The sequence below is a fragment of the Microplitis mediator genome, chromosome 9, assembly GCF_029852145.1.
Source record: "Microplitis mediator isolate UGA2020A chromosome 9, iyMicMedi2.1, whole genome shotgun sequence".
Taxonomy (NCBI): domain Eukaryota; kingdom Metazoa; phylum Arthropoda; class Insecta; order Hymenoptera; family Braconidae; genus Microplitis; species Microplitis mediator.
The window spans coordinates 20,132,410-20,155,597 of record NC_079977.1 but is presented as its reverse complement, the minus strand read 5'-3'; the positions used below and the strand labels follow the sequence as shown (position 1 = coordinate 20,155,597).

The 23,188-nt window shown below is 30.2% G+C and overlaps 1 protein-coding gene across 2 annotated transcripts in view; it reads left to right on the top strand.

The window, feature by feature from the left end:
* LOC130674429 (regulator of G-protein signaling 7) overlaps nt 1–23,188 on the top strand; it is a 28,517-nt gene that overhangs the window by 1,202 nt on the left and 4,127 nt on the right. For both annotated transcript variants that reach the window (XM_057479754.1, XM_057479753.1), the window contains exons 2-9: nt 5,490–5,740; nt 10,624–10,771; nt 14,632–14,787; nt 14,882–15,105; nt 15,170–15,396; nt 19,264–19,377; nt 19,463–19,588; nt 19,667–19,853. In XM_057479754.1, the coding sequence (XP_057335737.1) occupies nt 5,519–5,740; nt 10,624–10,771; nt 14,632–14,787; nt 14,882–15,105; nt 15,170–15,396; nt 19,264–19,377; nt 19,463–19,588; nt 19,667–19,853 (1,404 nt within the window). In that variant the 5' untranslated portion in view covers nt 5,490–5,518. The remainder of the gene's footprint in view (nt 1–5,489; nt 5,741–10,623; nt 10,772–14,631; nt 14,788–14,881; nt 15,106–15,169; nt 15,397–19,263; nt 19,378–19,462; nt 19,589–19,666; nt 19,854–23,188) is intronic.

Genomic DNA, 23,188 nt, shown 5'->3' with positions numbered 1-23,188 from the left:
GGTTCGTGATTTTATTCTAAATTAAAAATTATTTGGGTCAAACTGAATAGTATTTTATTTGATTTGAAATTCAAATGCGACCGAGAAAAAATGGTTGCATTTGATTTACATGGAAACTAATAAATGCGATTCAAAAATACATAAAATAATAAAGGAAACACATCAAATTTTCCCGGGTCAAAAATAAAACTTGATTTAGACTTGGTTTACCAAGTCGAAATTTGGAGCCGTTTTTCACAAGACAAACTTGACTTTTTTTACGGAGGTATGAAATATATTGTTTTCGCCTTGGTTTAGACTTAACTGGCTTACTTAGTCACGATTTAAGACGAAAAAGTTTAAATCAAGTCGAAATTGACTTGGTTTAGACTTATTCGACTTAAAATGTACGGCGAAAAAGTCTAAATCAAGTCGAAACTGACTTGATGTAGACTTATTCGACTTAAATTATAAGTCGAAAAAGTCAGAACTTAAGGTAAAATCCCGGGTCGAAAAATTTGATCTGATTTTAGTCTAACTGGACTGTATTTGGACTACTTGATCTGTTATTGAACTTCGATAAAAATCTAATCTGTTTTTTGATCTACCCGGACTGAACAATTTGACCTGATTTTAGTCTGATTGGACTATTTGATCTGATTTTGATCTTTTATGAAAACTTTAAGCTGTTTTCGACCTGCTACTTTAAAAAACAAACGCGTTACGAGCAGACTAAATTAGATTAATTCGTGAACTTTAAAAAATTTTAGTTCTGTAAATTTACAAGGACAAAACTAGATTAAATCATGGACTTATAAACTTTTTATTTATGGGCAATATTTATGAAAAAATTTTAAGTTGCAGAATTGATTATGTTTTATTTACTATCTTTTGTTTAAAAATGTCGGCAGTTGATGAAAATTTGACAGCTTAATTTTTTAGTTGTCTTCATTGAATATTTATATCATTGAATAAAAGTGATAAAACAACTCTTGAAATGTCAAGAATTTTCTCTTATTTACTGGATAAAATTGAAAATATTTTGGCATAAGAAAACATCAAAATTCTTGTGCTACGGAGAACAATGTTGGCTCAAAATCTACCAATTTTTATTATGCTGTCGACCAAACTTGAAACAGAAAGTAAAGTATCCAAAAAATTACTATGCTCTTATAAAAAATTATTATGCTGCATCAAAATTATTATAATGTATGGAAGTAATTGATATTGAAGCTCATCGATAAGTTTCTCGCGCGTAATAAGTAATGTGATACAGTATAATCATTTTTTGTAAGAGCACGATAATTTTTTGGATGCTTTACTCCCTGTTTCAAGTTTAGTCGACAGTATTGTAAAAATTGGTAGGTTTCGAGCCAACATTTTCTCTCTGTGACATCTTATTATGGAAGCACATTAGCATGTTTTAAATACTAAGAAAATTAAAATAAATTAATAAATCTAGATTATTATTATTATTATTATTTATATTTATAAAAAGTCCTGCATTTGTCCTTAAAAACAATTGAACACAGACCAATAATTATAATAAAAAAGTCTGTTTTTAGTCTAAACGCGATTTAAAACAGACTAAATATCTTACGAAAATAAGTCTGATATTAGCCTGGATAAGGAATAGTGCGGGCAAAAACAGATTAAATTCTTATATAAAATAAATACGATTTATAAACTTGAATTAAAGGAAAAATATTTGAATTTATCATTTATTTTAAAACAGATCTAATTTTTTGACCCGGGATAATTTTTATATATCAAGGCGAAAGTAAGGCGAATAAATGACTTTTTTTCGACTTGGTTTAGCAAGTCAAAAGTATTGTGAATGACTATCGTGCTCAAAGTAAAGACGAATAAGTTTAAACTAAGATGAAAAAAGTTCAAAAAATTAAAAAAATTAAATTTAAGTCGAAAAAGTCGAGATCTTATCAAAAAATCGTCGGCACATCGGTAACTTCAAAAGAAAATAAGGCGAAGCGAGCCTAAATCAAGTTTTATTTTTGACCCGGGTTATTACGCTAGTCTTTCAAAATTGAAACAGTCCCCCTCCAAAAAAAAAAAATTGAAATTTTTTATTTTTAATTGTTTCCATCGTTAAGAATATATTTCTTTCTCTTGACAACTATTTTTACTTTTGTATTAATTAACAAAAATTTTTTAAGGTGTAATAAATCTTCCCCCACGATTAGATTGGTATTTGATAAAAAAAAATCGGTCTATCGGTTGACCCTGCGGGCCAGCCCTAAAACTTCCCGCTTTTTTCGAGCTCCTTGAGCTCGAAATTACTGTTGTATGCCGTTGTTTTCGAAAAAAACCGTTTCTAACCATTTTTTCTCCAACGATATCTCTCAATCGAATTGACCGATTGAGACGGTTGAAGTGGCAATCGACGCATTTTTGCAAGTTCTAAAGCTGATCAAATTTAAAAATTGATTTATCGAGTCGTTTTTTGAGAAATTTCAAAAAAACTAAAAAAAAATTTTTTTTTAATTCTTCCGTTAACGGTTTCTCTTGAACTAATGAACCGATTTTGATTTTTGAGGTGGCAGTTGACATGTTTTATTGAGTTCTAGAGCTGATCAAATTTTGGAATTGATCGGATGAGTCCCTTCGAAGATAATCGAAGAAATTCGTTTTTCACCATTTCTTTCCCGATCGATTTCTCTCGAACGAATAAACCGATTGAGATGGCTGAGGCGGCAAACGACGCGTTTTATTGAATTCTAGTGCTGAGTAGATTTTGAAGTTGATCGATCGAGCCGTTTCTGAAAAATTTGAAAAAAACTGAAAAGAAAATTTTTTTTTTTGTATTTCTTCTATATCTTAGAGTCCATTTGATCGATCGATTTGAAATCTTCAGAAAAGTTGACGGCCAACAAACTCTTTCGATTGCCACCTCAATCATCTCAATCGGTGAATTCTTAAAAAAGATATAAAGAGTTCACATACATACACACACAACACACACACGCGCATACATACACACACTCGGACATCATTCTGAAAATAGTCAGAATAGCTTCCTAGGACCTCAAAGCGTCGACATCTGATGAAAACTCAATTTTCGAAAATCGGGGTGAAAACAATAACTTTCCGAATTTTTGAAAATTTCCAATTTTTTCTGCGGGAAGTTAAAAAATTCTATATTTTTTATTTGTCATTATTTTTAATCCAAAAAACGTGTTTTTTAATTTTTTATATTACAGATAAATTTGCTTAAATTAAAAAAAAATTTTTTATTTTCGAATACTTTTGATAGCCAAAGTTGTCCCAGCTATAGAGAATCAGCCGAAAACTGAACAAGTGTATTAAATTTTTCATTATTTGACGATAAAAATATGAAAAAATCATTTTTTCAGAATTTTCGGCTGGTCCATTTTGCCCCAAGTGTCATATGTAGCTTTAAAAAATGCGCAAATATATCGGATTTATAGTAATTAGACGGAACAAAAAAAAATTTTTTTTTTATCAAAATTTCAGGGGGGCCTCTTTGCCCCACCTTCCCCCATATTTAGTAACAATCGTCGATCCTTTATAATATTTCGCCGACCAAAAAAAAAAAATCATGATGTTCATATATATAACTTGTAGCAATACAGTGACTATAGAGCAGACAACAAATCTATTATGCTGACACTATTATTCTTGTATAGCGACTTGTAATATAAATAGCTACGATCAAATGAATTATTAATACTGAGTTATTGAAAAATTATTAATGTTGGATGCATCAAATATTGATTAAACTATACACTTATTATCGAATAAGAAATAATTTTTACTTAATTTAAATGAATATAATAAAATATACTCTAAAGTTTATTGCTTTCAAAATATTAAAAAGTGTAATCATAAAATTACGAATTATAAAAATCAGCCGATCAAAATTTGTAACTTATCATTCATTTTTAAAATTTTTGTTATAGATATTTTCTCTAGAATAATTGTAGAAGTTATTAAAATTTACGTTGTAAATTAAAGACTTAAAAAATTACTATGCTATAGCATTACAATGATTTAATTAATTTGTTATTATCTGATGTGTTGTCATAAAAATTCGCTCAAGATTTTCATTTTTTGAAATATTCGTCACACGGAAAGAAAATTATAGCAGCGGTTCCCATAATTTTGTGAAATTTTTTCCTATACCATCATAGGAATTACGACCATAAATTATGGGAGCGGTTCCTATAATTATAGGAATGTTTCCCATAATTATAGGAATAGTTCCTATAATTATGGGAATGATACCCATAACACTATAGGAATGGTTCCTATAATTAGAGGAAGGGTTCCTATAATTTATAGGAATACTTTCTATAATATTATGGGAATCATTCCTATAATTTATGGGAATGGTTCCTATAATTTATAGGAACTATTCCCATAATATTATGGGAATGGTTCCTATAATAGTATGGGAACTATTCCCATAATATTATGGGAATGATTTCCATAATGCAATTGGAATGGTTCGTATACCATTATGGGAATCATTCCCATAATATTATGGGAATAGTTCCCATACTATTATAGGAACCATTCCTATAATATTATGGGAATGGTTCCCATATTATCATGAAAAAATTAATTTAAAGAAGTGCGGTAATCACTTCTACAATACACATAAATATTATTAAACATAAAAACAAAAATTCAAACATTGAAAAAAAAAATCGTATTTGGCAAAAAAACATTAAAATTTTTAACAAGAATTTTTTGTCAGCACAAAACATTCAAGAAAATTCAAATTTTGGGAAATTTCTACACTATTGTGCAAAAAAAAAATTTTATGATATTATAGGGATGGTTCCCATAACATTATGGGAATAATTCCCATAATATTATAGGAATAGTTCCTATCCCAATATGGGAACCATTCCCATAATAGTATGGGAATGATTCCCATACCATTATGGGAATGGATCCCATAATGATATGGGAATGGTTCCCATAATGATATGGGAATGGTTCCCATAATGATATGGGAATGGTTCCCATAATGATATGGGAATGGTTCCCATAATATTATGGGAATGGATCCCATAATGGTATGGGAACCATTCTCATATCATTATGGGAACCATTCCCATAATGGTATGGGAACTATTCTCATACTATTATGGGGATGGTTCCCATAATATATGGGAACCATCCCTATAGTAGTATAGGTACTATTCCCATACCATTATGGGAACCATTCCCATAATGCATAGCAAAACTTCCCATAATTTTCTTTCCGTGCAGGCCATTTTTTTCCGTATAAATATGACGTAAAAAAAATTAGTTCCTGAAGCTTTTTGTTATTAAATTATGACTAAATTACGATAAATTTGTTCGCGATGAATAAAAACGTCTTTTATCCGGTGCTCAAAAGCCACAAAAAATAATTAGCGGCTTATTATAAGGAGCCATTGTGCCGCGGTCTCCTCTTTTTTTTGTTAAACTATCATATTTTATAATATGAATAATAATAATTATTATTTATAATTATTCAGGAAGGAAATGAATAACTTATCGTAGCGATATGGTAACTATGAGTTCAGAAAAATCAGCCAGTCGGCGAAAATCAACAGACAGTAATGTTAGTGTTAATGAGCAAAGGCAACAAAATAATGTCGAAGATAAAAATAATAAAATTGAAAATGCGAAGACGAAAGAGGAAACGAAAATAAAAATCAATGATGGTAAACCAAAAGCTACTGCAACTTGTGCTGAAGATAGTCCCAATTATCTCGTTTATAAAAAGGTAAGTTTGGTCTATACCTTGGTGGATCCGAATTACTGTAAATTACGGTAATTTACCGCATTCTGCAGTAATATACTTTAAATACGGTATTTTCGCGGCAAATTTGCCGCAATTTACAGTATTTTACCGTGAATTGTGGTAAAGTATGGCAATTTACCGTAATTTGCGGAATTTTTACCGTAAGTCCCGTATATTTTTTTACTTTCCCTAGCAGATCCGAATTACGGTAAATACAGTGATTTACCGTAATTTACCGTAATTTATGGTGCCTAGCAGAATTACCGTAAATTACAGTAATCTACGGCAAATTACGGTGAATTGCCGTAATGTACCGTAATTTTACGGCGCCTAGCAGAATTACCGCAAATTACGGCAATTTACCGTAGATTACCGTAATTTACGGTAGTTCTGCTAGGCACCGTAAATTACGGTAAATTACGGTAAATCAGTGTATTTACCGTAATTCGGATCCGCTAGGGTTTACAGCTCTACCAGATCCGAATTACGGTAAATTATGGTGATCACGGCAATTTACGGCAAAATATGACACCGTAATTGCGGTATTTCACCGCAAATTACGGTATTTTACCGCAAATTACGGTAAAGCGGTGTAATTTTCGCTAAATTGCCACGATTTACCGTAAATTGCGGTAAATTGACGTATTTTTTCCCGTGAATTACGGCAATTCCACTGGATACCGTAAATTATGGCAAATTACGGTAATTGCCGTAATTCGGATCTGCTAGGAAGTTTTTACAGTGCAATATTTTACTTTACGATGAAATACCACAAGCTTGCCGAAATTTTACGGTAAATTACCGTTTTTTATTACAAATTTACGTAAAAGTACGATACTTTTGCCGCAAAATACCGTAATTGTCCGAATACCGTAAATCACGGTAATTTACCGTAATTTGAATCTGCTGGGGAGTTTTTACAGTGCAATATTTTACTTTACGATGAAATTCCGCAAGCTTGCTGAAATTTTACAGTAAATTACCGTTTTTTTACTACAAATTTACGTAAAAGTACGATATTTTACGATACGAATTTTATAATGTAATTTTAACAGTTAATTTTCTTATCCAAATTTTTGGAAAAAAAAATTGAATATTCATTTAGAAAATTTGTAATTCAAGCCACTAAATTTATGATATTTAATTAAAATGTTAAAAATTATATACCTGTTGAAATATTTGCAATAGATTGCTAATGAATTTCTGTGGTGTGGAGTTTCAAGTAATTAATTATCCGTGGTATAATGACTTATCATTTAATGAATAATTCAATCATTTCAATATGCACAATAATTAATAGATATTTGATGTTGAATAATAATAGTTAATCATTAATTAAAAGATGAAATAACAAGAGACGTATTTCCAATTATCGAGAAATACTTTTGACTATTGATTAATAATTCTTTTATGTGGTGGCCTTTTTGTAACCGAATATACATTAAAAAATAAACAACCGATTGATCTATTTTACTTTTATCACACTTGAACTGTTAAATTAAAGAACTCTTTTGTAAACCACCATCCAAATCTGTTTGGTTTAATTACAATTAATAAAAACTTAAAACTGAGAATTCATGAAATCGAATGAGCAAGTGAGTTATGCACGTTTGGGTTTTCCAACTTTTCAAATTACCAGTAGACATACTTCCTGTTTTAGAAATAAAGCTAATGAAACATCTATCAAAAGTCTTTGATTGACTGACAGCAGTAGATTTGTTGTTGATAACTGTGATTTTAAAATATTAATAACCCATTTTCTATACCAATACTAGATCTGTCATGAATGTAAGTTTGTCTTTCCACAGAAATTCATTACAAACCTGTCGGTGGTATATTTTAGCAAATCTATACAATAACAGACAAGATCGATAATGAATTGGTGATATAAATAACGATAGATTTATTCATTTTTGAACGATTAAACTCGTAGTAGGGGAGCCCGAGAGGCTAAATCGGGAGTTACTCGAGCGTCGTGGGAACCTTTTGGATTGTGAAGCTTAGATGCTAAAAAGAGAAAAAGATTGTATTATGTATGTCCTTTCAGTGGTGTGGGGAGGGGGTATAGATTTTCAAAAATGTAAAAAAAAGTCGTCACAAAAAAATACTCGCGCGTGTCAGATTAGTACCCGCATGGAAAAGCTATATATTATTAAAAGTATATAAAAAAATATATGGTGAATATGTGATAAATATATAGCGGCAAAAATATCTATATTGAAAAATATATGTTTTTTACATATATTGGATTATATATTTATCATAATATATTTACTTGTATATAATGTTTTGTATTTTTCTATATAAATTATCTCATATAATGCTCAATATATTCTTATCATATATGGATAGTATATATATAATTTATAAGTATAATATAATAAACTTGATATATATATATCCATATATTTTGACTCATATAATTAGTGGTATATGGTCTCTATATAATTGATTATATATGAAAGAATTTATATGATTAAATATATGGTTCGCGGTATATTGGAATTATATTTTTCCAGTATATCAAATTTTATATTTTTCGCAATATATTGAAAATTTTATTTTTTAATATACTTTTTCAATTTCTACACAATTCCACAAAAAAAAAAGTCAAATTTATTATTTTTTCTCCTTCTTTTCATTGACCTTATATTTACTGGCAATAACCTAAGAAAAGTAAAAAAAGTGCCATATATTTTACAATATATTGGAAACCATATATTTTGCAATATATTGGAAAACATATATAAAAAATATAAAAAATACTATATATTAATTAATATACTACTTTCAATATAATATATCAATATAAAAAAGATATATTAAAATATATATGTAAAACATACATAAAAAGTCATATATTGATAAATATATTGATAATATATTCTAGCAATATATTTTTTTTCAATATATTATCATATATTAATACGGCAAAAATATAAATATTATTTTATATATTGTACAATATATCACATTATAATATTCATATATTTTATCATATATGTTTTCACATATAAAGTTTTTTCATGCGGGTATACAGACGATTTAGCTTGATGTCCTTGTCATGCTGATCAACTTTGTGACTCTCCTACTGCCCTATGTCACGTGCAATTCGTCAGATTATTGAAATGCACACTTTTCTGCATGTAATTAACTTGCCTTGTCTTAATCTGACGCGCTCGAATTTTTCAAACGACCAATTTTTTTTTTTTACTGTTCTGATCGTCTGCCCTACAGGAAAAAAAATAATCGGTAGCAGCTACCGATTGCCAATCGGTAGCCGCTGCCGATTATTTTTCGGTAGCTGCTACCTAATTAATCGGTAGCTGCTATCGATTGTATCGGTAACTGCAATCGATTATTTCGGTTTTACTGACCAATCGTTCTATTGCCAATCGGTAGCTGCTAGCGATTATTTTTTTTCGTGTAAGCGCACGTTCCTACACTGAAAAAAAAGTTTTTTTCCTCCCGGTACATGTTTTATTCTGGTAGCAATACTGATATTCTTGTGGTAAGAATATCAAAGTTTATTTTACAGAGCAATACGTATTCTGACTGTAGCAAAACTCGGTATTGCTGTAGGCACAATACCACAATTTAAATAAAATAAATTTAACCCTACTTTATTGACATGCATGAATGTACGTAAATAGGAGAATTTTTTATTATAACAGACGTACTGTCAACAATTGAGACGAAAAACAAATAAATACTAATTAATAATTTAATAATTATAAAACGGAATATTGCGCGCATTATTTTAATATTTGTTGTCACTTGCACTCTTATTTCTATCTCATGATAACATGAGGTAAAAATGCGGGAAACAAAAATTGCTATAGGATAAGTATGTAAGCGCTGGAGACACCACTGCATTTGCTATACTGTAAAAAATTCGCGGAGTGAATGTGGCTTTAAATCCGGAGTGAATGCGGAGTGAATGCGGAGTGAATGAATTTTTAATTATTCACTCCTCTCGGAGTGAAATTCACTCCGCAGGGGAGTTTTCGCGGAGTAGATAATTTTTTATTAATTTAATCCCTCCGGAGTGAAATTTACTCCGGAGCAGAGTTTTGAAAATATTATTAATAAAATATAACTCCACTCAATAAAATCGAAGTAAAAATTCGCGTATTACATTATTGATCAGCTGATATGCACACACGTACGCACACATTTGCACACAAGCACACAATCGAACACACACACGCACACATTTGTACACACACGCACACATTTGCACACACGCACAAAAATACCTGCACACACCCAAACACACACATGCACGCAAACACACACTCGCACACACACACACACACATTGTTTAGCAGTTTAATATAAATTCATTTAAGTATTAAAACTCCGGACCGGAGTGAATTGGGAGTGAAATAAAATCCGCGTCACTCCGAGATCACTCCGCTAAAAAAAACTCCCAATTCACTCCGTATGCGGAGTGATTTTTTTCAAAACTCCGGAACTCCGAGTGGCGGAGTGAATGCGGAGTGAATTCGGATTTAATTTCACTCTGAATTTACTCCGGATTTTTTACAGTGTATAGTAAAATAGTATAAAGTTTTAGTCCCACAAGAAAACTCAGTATTGCTGTCGGAATTATACCAGGTTTCTTGCAGTATGAATACGTTTACTTACTATAGGAATACTGGATCAATAATACTTTGAATTCCGGGAGGAAAAATACTTTTTTTTTAGTGTATATGAAAGGTTCATATATGGTGGGGGTACTTAATAGGGTGTAAGGTTTCCCCCACGTTATCCTGCCGCGCTCGAGTAAATCCCAAAATCTTCGCTTGGGCTTCCCTACTATCAACGCTTTCATTCGTATTCATATAAACAATTATTTTTAGATGGAAGCAATAGTAGAAAAAATGTTGGATGAAACTGATGGCGTACCTGTTAAAACTGTTAAAACTTTTATGACTAAAATACCTTCTGTTTTCACTGGGATCGATTTAATTGCTTGGATAATTAAAAATATGGAAATTGATGAACAAGGTACTTTTATTATTTAATAATTTTTAAGAGCACATGAATAAATGATAACTGATGTTTATTAAACAAATAAAAATCTTACTACTACACTTAAAAACTGGTATACCCTGCTTAAAAAATCCGATAAATTCTTATAGCTGTATATGCCCAAGACCCTATACTTAACTATAGCATTCATAGAACTCATTCATTCTTATAATATCGTTATAGGAATGTATGAGAGTCTATTGGATTCTATGAGATTTTCTAAACAGGGTAATGACGTCATGCCAAAACTAAGTCACGTTGAGCCCTTTTCTGAAGAAAGCCAGTAGCGCTAGTGTCGCACTGACGTCTAAACTTTTGAGCCCATATACATACATATATTACTACAGAGACTCAATAAAAATTATATTCTCATTCGTTCAGATAGACGTCGTATCAGTTAAGAATTTGTTTCATTCTTTACCAATATTTTGCCATCATTGTCTCAATTCGCCGAGTAGCAAAAAAAAAGAATGACCATGTCTACCCAAATATAATTATGCCTAGAATCATTTTCTTAAATGAGTTAGGGGAAGGTGGCCTAAAGCGCGTATGTTAACGTTAAAAGCCGAGAAAATTTAGTATTTGTATGATAACAATAATGATTTATTTTTTTTTTTGATAGAGGACTTATCGAACTTTAAAATCAATAAGCAATATTGTATAAATTTGTATTAATTTATGATTTATTATTAAAATTAAAAAACACTCCCAAAAACCGCTTTGCCCTAGGGGGGGGGGGGGGGGCTAAAGCGTGTAATCCGTTCGGGCAAAGCGGGTTGGCACTACAATTAAGGAAATATGCTTATTTTAGATATTCAAATAATAATTTTAGTTTCATTTAATCAGTCTTTAACAATTTAAACGACTAACTTATTGAATATAGCAATACTTCAATATAAATGACTATTTAATCGGTAACTTATAATTAAATTTTTTGTTAATTATATAAATAATAATATTCGACTAATTACTCAGTCATTCGCAGATTTTGGTGTATTACTGTACGGTACGCACCAGGTACCGGTAAAAAATAATTTTAGACTATTTTAATTAGTCTTTAGCAGTTTTTGCCCTACCCGTTTTGCCCGAGAACACGTTTTTTATCCAAGTGATGCTAAACTCAAATAATTCATAACAAAACGCTAATATTTTTCTCTTAATTTTAACTTAAATAGGCTCAAATTAATAGAAAATTATCAACGATATAATAAGTGTATTCATTTTTGAATAATCAGAAAATATATACCTTTAATTTTTTAAAGAAATTATTAATTTCTTTTTAATTGCGTGTAATTACGCCATACCGCTTTGTAAAATGAGAGGATAACTAAAATGGATCTGGTTATGGCGTGAATGTTGAAAACAATTAAAATTACTCAAGATTTATCAAATATAAGTTATAGATTTATTTACACTTATTTACACTTAAACTGTAAGAAAATACTTTATAGCGAATGCGACAAGATAGATAAGCGATAGCGAATGCGACAAGTCAAGCGGTTAAAAACGCGTGGTGGTTAGTAAGACTGCACGATGTAGATTAGAATTAGAGACGTCGTCTTCTTCCTTCGTGGCTGCTCGGTGGTGACGTGGCAGTATGGCTGCAGTAACGAATTTTCCCATTGGCTTAAAAGCGCGCCAACAGGAAATAGTTAGCCGCCAATTTCTCTGATTGGCCGGCTGGTAGCGGGTTCTCATGCCGACGTGGCACGGTCATGAGCAAGAAATTGCAAGTGTCGGGCCCAGATAGCGAGTGACCCGGCACTATTTTGACATTCAAGTCAGTAGCGAGTTCGGCTGCTCCCGTGCGTAGCGAAAGTACACGAAGCTTTTCAAAATGATTAAGCTCGTGACTGAACACGCTTTATTAATGCTTGTTTGGGACTGAGCGAAACTCGGAAGTACTCGGGTAACCTCGACATATGCATACCTTGTCCCTTGCGTTTCATGCGTTGGCGCACAAGCGCCTACCCGCTTTAGGCGGGGTACCCGCTTTGGGCCACCTTCCCCTAATTGGAGAATGTCCTTCAGCAAGTCTCTTACTGAAGACTTATGGAAATTCGTAGAAACAATATACAGCAATTTTAACCAACATGTTAACTATCACGAGAAAACGTGATCAGACATGAACAGGCATGATCATGTCTAATATGTTTTCCCAAGATGACAATGTTAGATGAGAGTTGCTGCAGAATTGTTTAAGATATCGAGTTGCTTTTTTTTAGAATTGCTCGATACTTATATTCAGTTACTACAAATTATTAATACTTTCGCTCGATAAAGTTAAATGTAACATTGAGTGGGCGCCACCAAATTTACTATACTAATGCTGAATACGTGCCTCACGAAGAAGGAGTCGACATCTGCAGGTATCTTAAGCAATTCTGCAGTAAGTGTGATCTAATGGGTCTCACGTTAGTATTTGATGCCGTAAGATGGACGGTAGTGGTAGAAGGTTCATCTGAGTCATAAAGTTTTAGGTCGGGAACTTTATGTACTGTAAAGGAGAATCGGACTGTTGAGGGCTTGGGTTCGAAGCCAACTCAAAACATCCCGGTCTGCCTCATTTCACGTTATTCTACATAAAATTTCCTTTAATTTTATATAATTTTAGTATCTTAGCCAGTCATGACAACAGATTAACTTAAGATAACTTATGGAAGTATCGTGCCGTAGACTTCCCCAAGACTGATCATGCAGACTCCCTTAAGACTTAAGACTGAAAATGTAACTCGGGACTAAGCTAAGATTCTTGCGTAAGACCCATTAAGTCAAGCTTCTCTGCAGAATCGCTCAAGACGAAAAAATCTGCAGAAAGTATACCCTTAAGATACTTCTTCTTCAAGTCCTGGTAAAATCTTGCGTAAGAGACTTTCTGAAGGACTTCTGTCCAGTAACTTGCTTACGACAATGCTACTAAGGGTATTACAACAAATCTTAAGATATATGAAAGTATTCTAAAAACGTTACTATAACACAGGTCTACAAAAAAAAATTTTTCGTTTGGTGCCGCTAATTCTAGGTTATATTTTGGTTAATTAGCCCACAAGATGTCGTGCGAAGCTGTCAAAATTATGAAGCTACGTTCAGGTTTGTATCGATCGATATAATAACCTAAAAAACGTATTTTATCATAATTAATGTCATTATAATCAATAAATTTTTTTTTAAATTAATAATATTGATATGCCGTCGATATGCCACCATTTAAATATAGTGGAAACCTTAACATGCAAACCTTCTTAATAAGACAATTTATAGATAAATTGAGAAAAATATAGATCGCCCGAACTGGGAATCGAACCCAGACCAATTCGGTATCGCGCCGAGTGCTCTACCAGTTGAGCTATCCGGCACTATAATGAGAACGTTTTCATCAGGATTTAAAGGTGATGGAAGATAGATACCAAGGTCGCTGGGATGAGCATATGATGGCAGATTACTGTTGGAGTATTACACGGGAATGTCCTGAAGACATCCATCGGAGAAAATCTAAAAAGAGAAGCTTCTAACCTGTGAAATAAAAAGTGTAATTAAATGTATTTAACTGTTTTGAATTAAATGTTCTTTTGTTTTTTAATAAATGAAAATCTCGAAAACTATACGTAGCATTAAAAAAGGAAGTATCACGTTTTTATCAGGGTACCGAATGTACTTGAAATCAGTTTTACTTTTAGCAGCACCAAAATCATTGTAGACCTGTGTAATAAATTTTACAATGACTTTCATGGGATAATTTAAGACCTTAAAAGGCACTGACGCTTTGCGGGGTGTAGATTTAAAATCTTTAACGAAAAATATTAATAATTTTAATTTCTATTTAAATTGTTATTTAGAAGCATTAAGAATGGCACATCTAATGGCCTCACATGGCTATTTATTTCCTATTGACGACCACTGCCTTACTGTAAAAAATGACAACACATTTTATCGATTTCAAACACCCTATTTTTGGCCATCCAATTGTTGGGAACCTGAGAATACTGACTACGGTAAAAACAAAGCTCTTTGACATCAAAAGAATTTACATGTATATATAAAATAAAATAATTATTTTTATCACTTGAAAAAAAAATTTATTTATAGCCGTATATTTATGTAAACGTACAATGCAAAACAAAACACGTTTAGAATTGGCTGATTATGAAGCTGAAAATTTAGCACGTTTACAAAAAATGTTTTCACGAAAATGGGAATTTATTTTTATGCAAGCCGAAGCTCAAAGTAAAGTTGATAAAAAACGGGATAAGCTTGAGCGCAAAATTTTGGACAGTCAAGAACGCGCTTTTTGGGATGTACATCGACCTATGGTAAATTTTATTTATTTATTGATTTATTTAAATTTAGTTGATTAAATATTTAAATAAATTTTAGCCTGGATGTGTCAATACCACAGAATTAGATATTAAAAAAGCGTGTCGAAGTCATAAAACAATGAAAGCAAGTAAACACTCGCAAATTGGTGTTGCTGGTGGCAGAATATCACCGACGGATACTAGAGATCTTATCAATCCGTCAATAGAAACGTTACAAAAGGAAATTGACATGTTGAAACAGAAATTGGATCGACGTAATATCAAAGTTTCTAAGGTTGCTGAAGCGTAAGTTTTTATTATATTTTTTTATAGTTAAATTTTGTTATCGTTTTTTTTTACTTATTTTAAATTTTATAAAGATTAGAATAATTTAGCATTTCCACAAACTAAATTTCCACAAAATTGTTACTTTAATTGTTTAGCAAACCTTTGATCTATCACCTCCGAAAAACGGTTAGATAGATCGATTTAAAAATTTACAGGGTTTTTACAAAGTAGTGGTTGATTTACGGAAAAACCAAAAAAAGTCATTTTTTTGTACTTATATTTCTAATGGATGTTAGAAATAAAAGAAAAAGTTTCTTCCAAAAAATGGTGAAAGGGTCTCGTAAGGAATTTATTCAAGTTTTTAACGCCGCCCTCCGATTTACCGTGCGATTATTAGTAGCTGAGTTATCAATGATCAAACCAAAAAGGATCCTTTTTCGTTTGTAGGCTGATTTCTCTGCGACAAATTTTCCTACAGGACTACAAGAAAAACCAAATTAAAACTGAATAAATTTTCTAAACGACCTATGCAATGGTTTAGTTAAGCAAATTTTTCCACAGCCCGTGGACACTCTTAAAGAAAAAAAAAAAAATTCGAAAATTTTTGTTTCGCGATATTTCTTATGTTTGCGCCATATGGCCATAGCTATTGAAAAAATTTGATGAAAATGCACTGAAACTAGAGATTTCAAGTTATAAAATGCTTTTTTTTTAATCTCAATACTATTATTTTTCACGAAGTTACAGCCTTCCAAAAATCACTAAAAAATTTATAAAATTTTCCTGTTCCTTTAATTTTTTGCGTTAGTACACTTCACTTCCTATTATCTCAACACCCCGGGAAAAAAATTTAGATCTATTCAAATCAAATTAGGTCTGATGTTTCAGATCTGATCAAATCTGCATTTTGGCCAGATCTGTTTAGATCAAATTAGATCTACTCTGATCAGAATAGATCTGCTTGGATCTAAACGGATCAAGGTAAATAAAAAACACTCTTAGATCTGCTCAGATCAAATTTGATCTAATTCGCTAGATCTAAATAGATCTGTTTTTTTATCTCTATCATAATAAAAATTGATATGTCTGATTAAATATATCACAATAATATAAAATATATAGGATTGAAGCCATTAAAATTAAAAGTAAACGTATCATGTTCCATATGAAATCAGCTTTATCTTCTCCTTTGAATGATACAATCGAAATTTAACTTAATAAAGATTCATATTCAAGATCACTCTTCTCCAAACAATACAAATTAACATATAATTAAGAAAATACCAATTAAATAACGATAGACTTTTTAGAATTATCAAAATTTAGGTGAATGTTTCAAAATTCAGCTAGTTAATCTTATAATTGTAATATAATGTGAAGAAATATTTCTTTATAATCTGTACAGATCTAATCTAATCAGAGCAGATCTGAACTTTTTTTCTCGAGAAAAAGTTATATCAGCTCAGGTTTGATTTGAGCCGTACAGATCCAATTAGATCTATTTATATTTGCTTCATAAATTGATCGTTTAATCAATGTTGATCTATTTTGATCTGACTAGATCCAGGTTGATCTAACTTGATCTAGGTTGATCTAACTTGATCTAGGTTGATCTGACTTGATCTAGGTTGATCTGACTTGATTAGATTTGATCAGGGTAGATCTGGATCATTTTTCCCCAAAGAAAAATGTCATATCTGATCAGATCTAGTTTGATCTGAACAGATCTATTCTGATCTGGGTTCAGTATAAATGATGATCGAATTTGATCTGAGCTGATCTAATTTGATCTAATTTGATCAGAACAGATCTAAATTTTTTTTCCCGGGACAGTTGTTTATTGATAGTCGAACAATATTTAATATAAAAATCTTATTGCTTAGATTCCGTTCGGTTTGAGGATTACGAATTCAGTAGTGATACCACGTTGAGAATAGTGTAATTAATTCATAAGTACAGAGTTGCTAAGATTATACTATATAATTATAATAGGTGTTCTATATCATAAGTTACGCGAACGTCTGACGATTATTCGTCAGCGATCCTGTATCGTTAAACAGAGGTACTAGTAGGAAAATATTATTTGTTTATATTTACATTGAAATTTTGGTGAAAAATTAAGAGATCTTCAAAAAACTCAAATTTTTCATTAAAAAAATGCGAAAAAGTTGCTTAAAAATCGAAGATATTTGAATCCCACTTTGACAAAGGGCTTAAAAAATTTGTTTTACAATCTAGTAAAACATACATTTTCTTCAAGAAAATAAAAAATGTCAGTCTTCAAAAAAAGTCAAAATTTGAGTTAAAATAGAAAAAAAAAACGGTGAAAAAGAAAAAATTTTTTTTTCGAAAACTACATTTAAACATGAAGAAAATAGCCACTGCCGAAATAAAATTACGATAATTTAAGTAGAATTTATGAATTTCTGAAAATTACCTCATCGTTATTTCTTCGTGATTTTTAAAAATTCATATCTCCAAGGTTTTTAAAACTTAAGGGCTCAAAATTTAGGATTAGTTGTCTTATTATATGTACAAAAACATATAAAAAATTCAACCGGATCAAAAAATATAATTTTTAAAATCGGGTGATTTGGCCTAGAATGACCCATATGTAATTGTTTCGGTACTATGTTAATTGTATCAATTTGTGTATAATAGTTTATGTAGGGAAAAAGTTGATAAAACCCTAATTTGATGTATCTGACGAAATCGAACTCATCAACGGAACTTAAAACATCTGACTTAAGAGTCTTCTGAGAGGAAAAACTTTAGCGACCGTGCGCCTCCTGCCGGAATTCATGGTTACTTTCTATTAAATAAATTGCATGAACAGATATTTGAGAATATTACCTTATCGATTGCTGAAAAACTTATTGATTATTTATAATTAAAATTAGTTTTAATTGAATATTTTATTGTTAAATTCATTACTTACAACATCAGTAAAAACATTAATTATATTTAAAAACTAATTAAAATGTATGATTTTCTGAAGTTTTTGAAATTTATTTTACTGCTAATTATGTAGGGGAGGGTGGGGCAGAGCGGCCTCCCTAAGCCAATTATTATTTTTTGTGGCTTTCAACCATAAGATCACTTTACTTTTGTCCAATTTCGAACAAATTTATGGACATTTTGCCAAAATTCTGAAAAAAATTTTTTTTTTTTTGTGGGGCAGAGCGGCTCCCTTCAAAAAGTGATAAAAAAAATTTTTTTTTTTCGTTTTTTTTTTTTTAAATTGTTTTCATCATTGAGAATGTATTTCTTTCTCTTGACAACTATTTTTGGTTTTATATTACTCGAAAAAAATTTTTTAAAGCGTAAAAAATCGTTCATTCTCGATTACCTTAATTACTAATTGTTATTTAATAAAAAAAAAAATCAATTCTATAATTTTACTTTATTTCAAAAATTTATCAACTAAAAAAAAACTTTAATTTTTATAAATTTTTAGTGACCAAATTTGCCTCTTACATAGAGAAACGGCCAAAAAATATGAAAAAATAATTTTTTCGGAAGTTTCGGCTGGTCCATTTTGCCTCAGGTGTTATGCGTAGGGCTAGAAATGTGGAATTATAATAATTTTTTTTCAATTTGACGATAAAAATATGAAAAAATCACTTTTTCAAAATTTTGGGTTTGTCCATTTTGCCCCAAATTTCATGCGTAGGGGTAAAAATGCGCAAACATATCGGATTTATAGTAATTAGCCGAAAAAAAAAAAATTTTTTTTTTGGTCAAAATTTCAGGGGGGCTGCTCTGCGCCATGGGGGCCGCTCTGCCCCACCCTCTCCTATATTTTTTTAATTGAAAAAAAAAAAATTATTTGAAAAAAATTACAGTATAAAAATTATTTTTAAACGAAAACATATTTTGTTTCAGGCTCATTGGATATTTTGAGCAATACATAGAATACGATCCATTATTTACTCAGCCGGAATTCAACAATCCCTGGATTTCTGATAGTCCAGAATTATGGGAGCAAGATAAATTAGCGTAGACATATATTTTTTGTTTAACTAAATAAATTTAATAATTGTCATTCTCAATTTTTACTGCATTTTTTTGTTTCACTTTACAGGAAAGACATATCAGCGAGACGTGTGAAACGTTGGGCATTTAGTTTAAAAGAATTACTTCAAGATCCCTTAGGCCGTGAACAATTTGTTAAATTTCTTGACAAAGAATTCAGCGGTGAAAATTTAAAGTTTGTTTATATTGATAATTATTGAAATATATGTTGATTGAAAATTTATAATTGATATTATCTTTATAATTTTAAAAGGTTTTGGGAAGCAGTACAAAATTTAAAAACGCTACCACAGCGTGATGTAGAAACGGGAGTAACTGAGATATGGAATGAATATCTAGGTTCTGATGCCAGTTGCCCTATAAATGTTGACTCACGTTCTTACGAAATGACTAAAAAAAATTTAGAAAAGTCTGATCGTTGGTCATTTGATATTGCTGCTGTAAGTAATTTTATTTTTAACAAAATATTTTAATCCTGACTCAACTCTAATTAAAAACTTCGATTAAATCCAATTGAATCCCTCGCGGTTTTGGAAATACCGAAATAATACCGGAATTATACGGTATAAATACTGCATAAATATGGTATTATTCAAGTTATTTTGGCCAGTTTTTTTGCCGCATTACTACCAAAAATTTACGAAAAAAATTCAGAATATTTACGGTAATAAAACAGAAAAAATACGGTATTTTAACAGCATTAAAACGTAATTATACAGCATATTTATCGTATATTTTCGGCATTTTTGCAGCATCAAACCGTTCTACCCGGAACAAAAATTATATATAATTATATAAAATTTTATTTAATTATATATAATTATATATAACATTATAAAGTTATATGTACAATAACTGTCATGAAAAAAAAAAAAAAAAAAACCCGCCAACTCGTGGGCTCGATCCCGAGTCCTAATGATTTATAGTCTGATCTGATAACCATTATGCCAAATCGCTTATTCGAAAGTTGATGCTAATTGTATTTATATCTATACAAACAAACTTAAGAAAATTGAAAACCTCAATTTTCCCGGATTCTTATTTTCACTTACATTCTTTTGTTTCAATAAGAAATGTGTGAACTAATAGAATAAAATATAAAATTTTACACTTTGCACATTTTCGATGATTTTAACCGCAGAAGCAAATATAAAATAAAACCAAATTTTTTACAATTTTTCATTATATCAGGATAAATCTGGCAAAATCGCAGGATATCTACGGTATAATTACCAAAAAAATACGATTTTATTATTATAAAATTATCGCATTATTGCGGTATTTATATAGCATTTTTTCGGTAAAAGTTCGGCATTTTTATAGTTTTTTTACGGCATTTTTTCGGTAAAAGTTCGGCATTTTTATAGTAATTTTACTGTAGTAATCTGGTAACCCTACAGTATAACTGCAGGAAAAAAACTGGCCAATATAACCATATTATTACCAAATTATTACGGTAAATTTACGGCATGTGTATAAATGCCGAAAATTTACGGCATTTTTACGGCATTCGCAAAACCGCGAGGGATCTAATTGAAACTCAATCGGAATTCTATCATATACAACTCTATCCAAAAACTCCCATAGAATCCACTCAAATGCGACAAAAACCTCATAGAAACCAATACAGTCTATCGGATTCTATGCGGTTTTTGTCGCATTTGAGTGGATTCTATGGGAATTTTTGGATAGGGAATGGAAACAAACTTCGGAAATGAAATTATGTAAAGTTGTATAAAATTTTAAACATATTTATAAGAATTTATTAGAAACCATGAGATAATATTCATAAAATTTTATGTAATTTAATAAAATTTCATAAAATTTTAGTGCGAGGCCAAAACTTCAATTTTGTAAAATTTCATGAATTTTTATTAAAATATATAAAATTTCATACCAATAAGTTCTTGGGATCTCAATAACAATTATGTAAAATTTTATTAATATTTATGAAAATTGAATGAAAGTTTTGGCCTTTTACGAAAGTTTATGAAATTTCACAAAATTTTTTTGTGGTTTCTAATAAAATTTCATAAGTTATTTTAAAATTTTATAAAACGATTAAATTTCTTACAAATATACAAAATTTCATACCCATAACTCCATAAGACCTCGATAGCAATTATGTAAAATTTGATAAATTTTTATAAAATTACATAGAATTTTATATCGTCGTATCAAACTTCATGAAACTTTTAAAATTAAAAAAAAAAAATTTCCCGGGGTAAGGTAATAGATTTAAAAATAATTAAGAGTTATCTAAATTTCCAAATTTAAAAAATTGTAAATATTTTCGTCGATTATTAAAATGCACCTTAAGTAATTTGATACTGGGAGTTTTCTTCTTGTAAATTGATAAGAAAAAAAAAAATCAATTTTATTTCATACCATTTTTTCATAAAATTAAAATTTTTCGAAAACTGTGAAAAAAAATCAAACTAATGAACAATTACATTTACAAAAGTGAATTTGAAATTTAAAAAACATTTAAAAACAAAAAATTTTTATAAAATCTTGGGTGCCCTAAATAAAAATAATCATTGAAAAGTATTGAAGAAGATGAGAGTTGAATACTTTTGAATACTTTTTATACCCCAAGGTTTTCATCTGGACATAAATTTAATACTTTTCAAATATATTGAATCTAAAAATAATATAAGAATTTCTAAACTTCCAAAGAATTGAAAAAGATTCGAGTAAATTGACAGTTTTCAATCTTTCTAAATCTTCCTCAATACCAAAACAGTTCCATATTTCGGGTTAAGAGTTGGATTGGAAAAGATTCAAATGAATTGACAGTTTTTAATCTTTCTGAATTTCCTTCAATACCAAAATAGTTTCATATTTCCAATTATGACTTGAATTCAAATAAATTAAAATGAATTCACATTTTTGAATCTTTCTGAATCTTTTTCTAAAATGATAAAAGATTGAATTCTATTCAATACTTTTGAATTTTATTATAAGAATTAGAAAGTATTCAAATGATCGAAATTTCAATTTCATTTAATATTTTTCAAAATCTCTGAGTGGATTGAAAAGAATTGAAATAATTTTCAGTACTTATCTATAAGTATTTTTAATCAGGGGGAAGCTCTGTTTTGCCTCCCTTTTCCCTACATTTTTTTCTATCCGTTTACTCTCTTAAAATGAACCAGTGAAATTTCACTGATTTTCCAGTGAAATCCACTGATTCTCCAGTGAAATTCACTGATTCAACCATTGGAATAAAATGATCGCTTGGCTCACTGGTTGAACCAGTGATACGCCGGTGTACTAGATAAATATAAATAAAATAGGTTAGATTAATTTTATTTTATTATAAACGTTTATTTATAAATAAAGTGAAGTCAAACAAAAAGAGTCTTAATAACAATTATATTTAATTAAAAATGATTTAGTAGTAAAATAAATGATATCACCGGCACACAAAAAAAAATAAGTTCTCTGTACTTTTGACGGGACCAATTTATTCCCATGTATTTTGACCCGCTGAATCTGAATCCGAGGTCCGTTTAACCCGTACACCCTCAGATTTTTAGAAAACTTTAAAAAACCTCAAAAATACACAAAAATCGACCGTTTTTTAAATTTATAAATTTTTTTAACCCTAACTAAGCATGATTTTTATGTATTTCGGTCCTCCACATACTAACCTGAAGTTTATTTAAAACATTAGCCATTTAAAGTCTGAGTAAATTCAAAAAAACCCCAAAAAATTGCAAAAAAGCAAAAAAATTCTTAGTGTTGTGATGAAAAAAATTTTTTGAAGCAT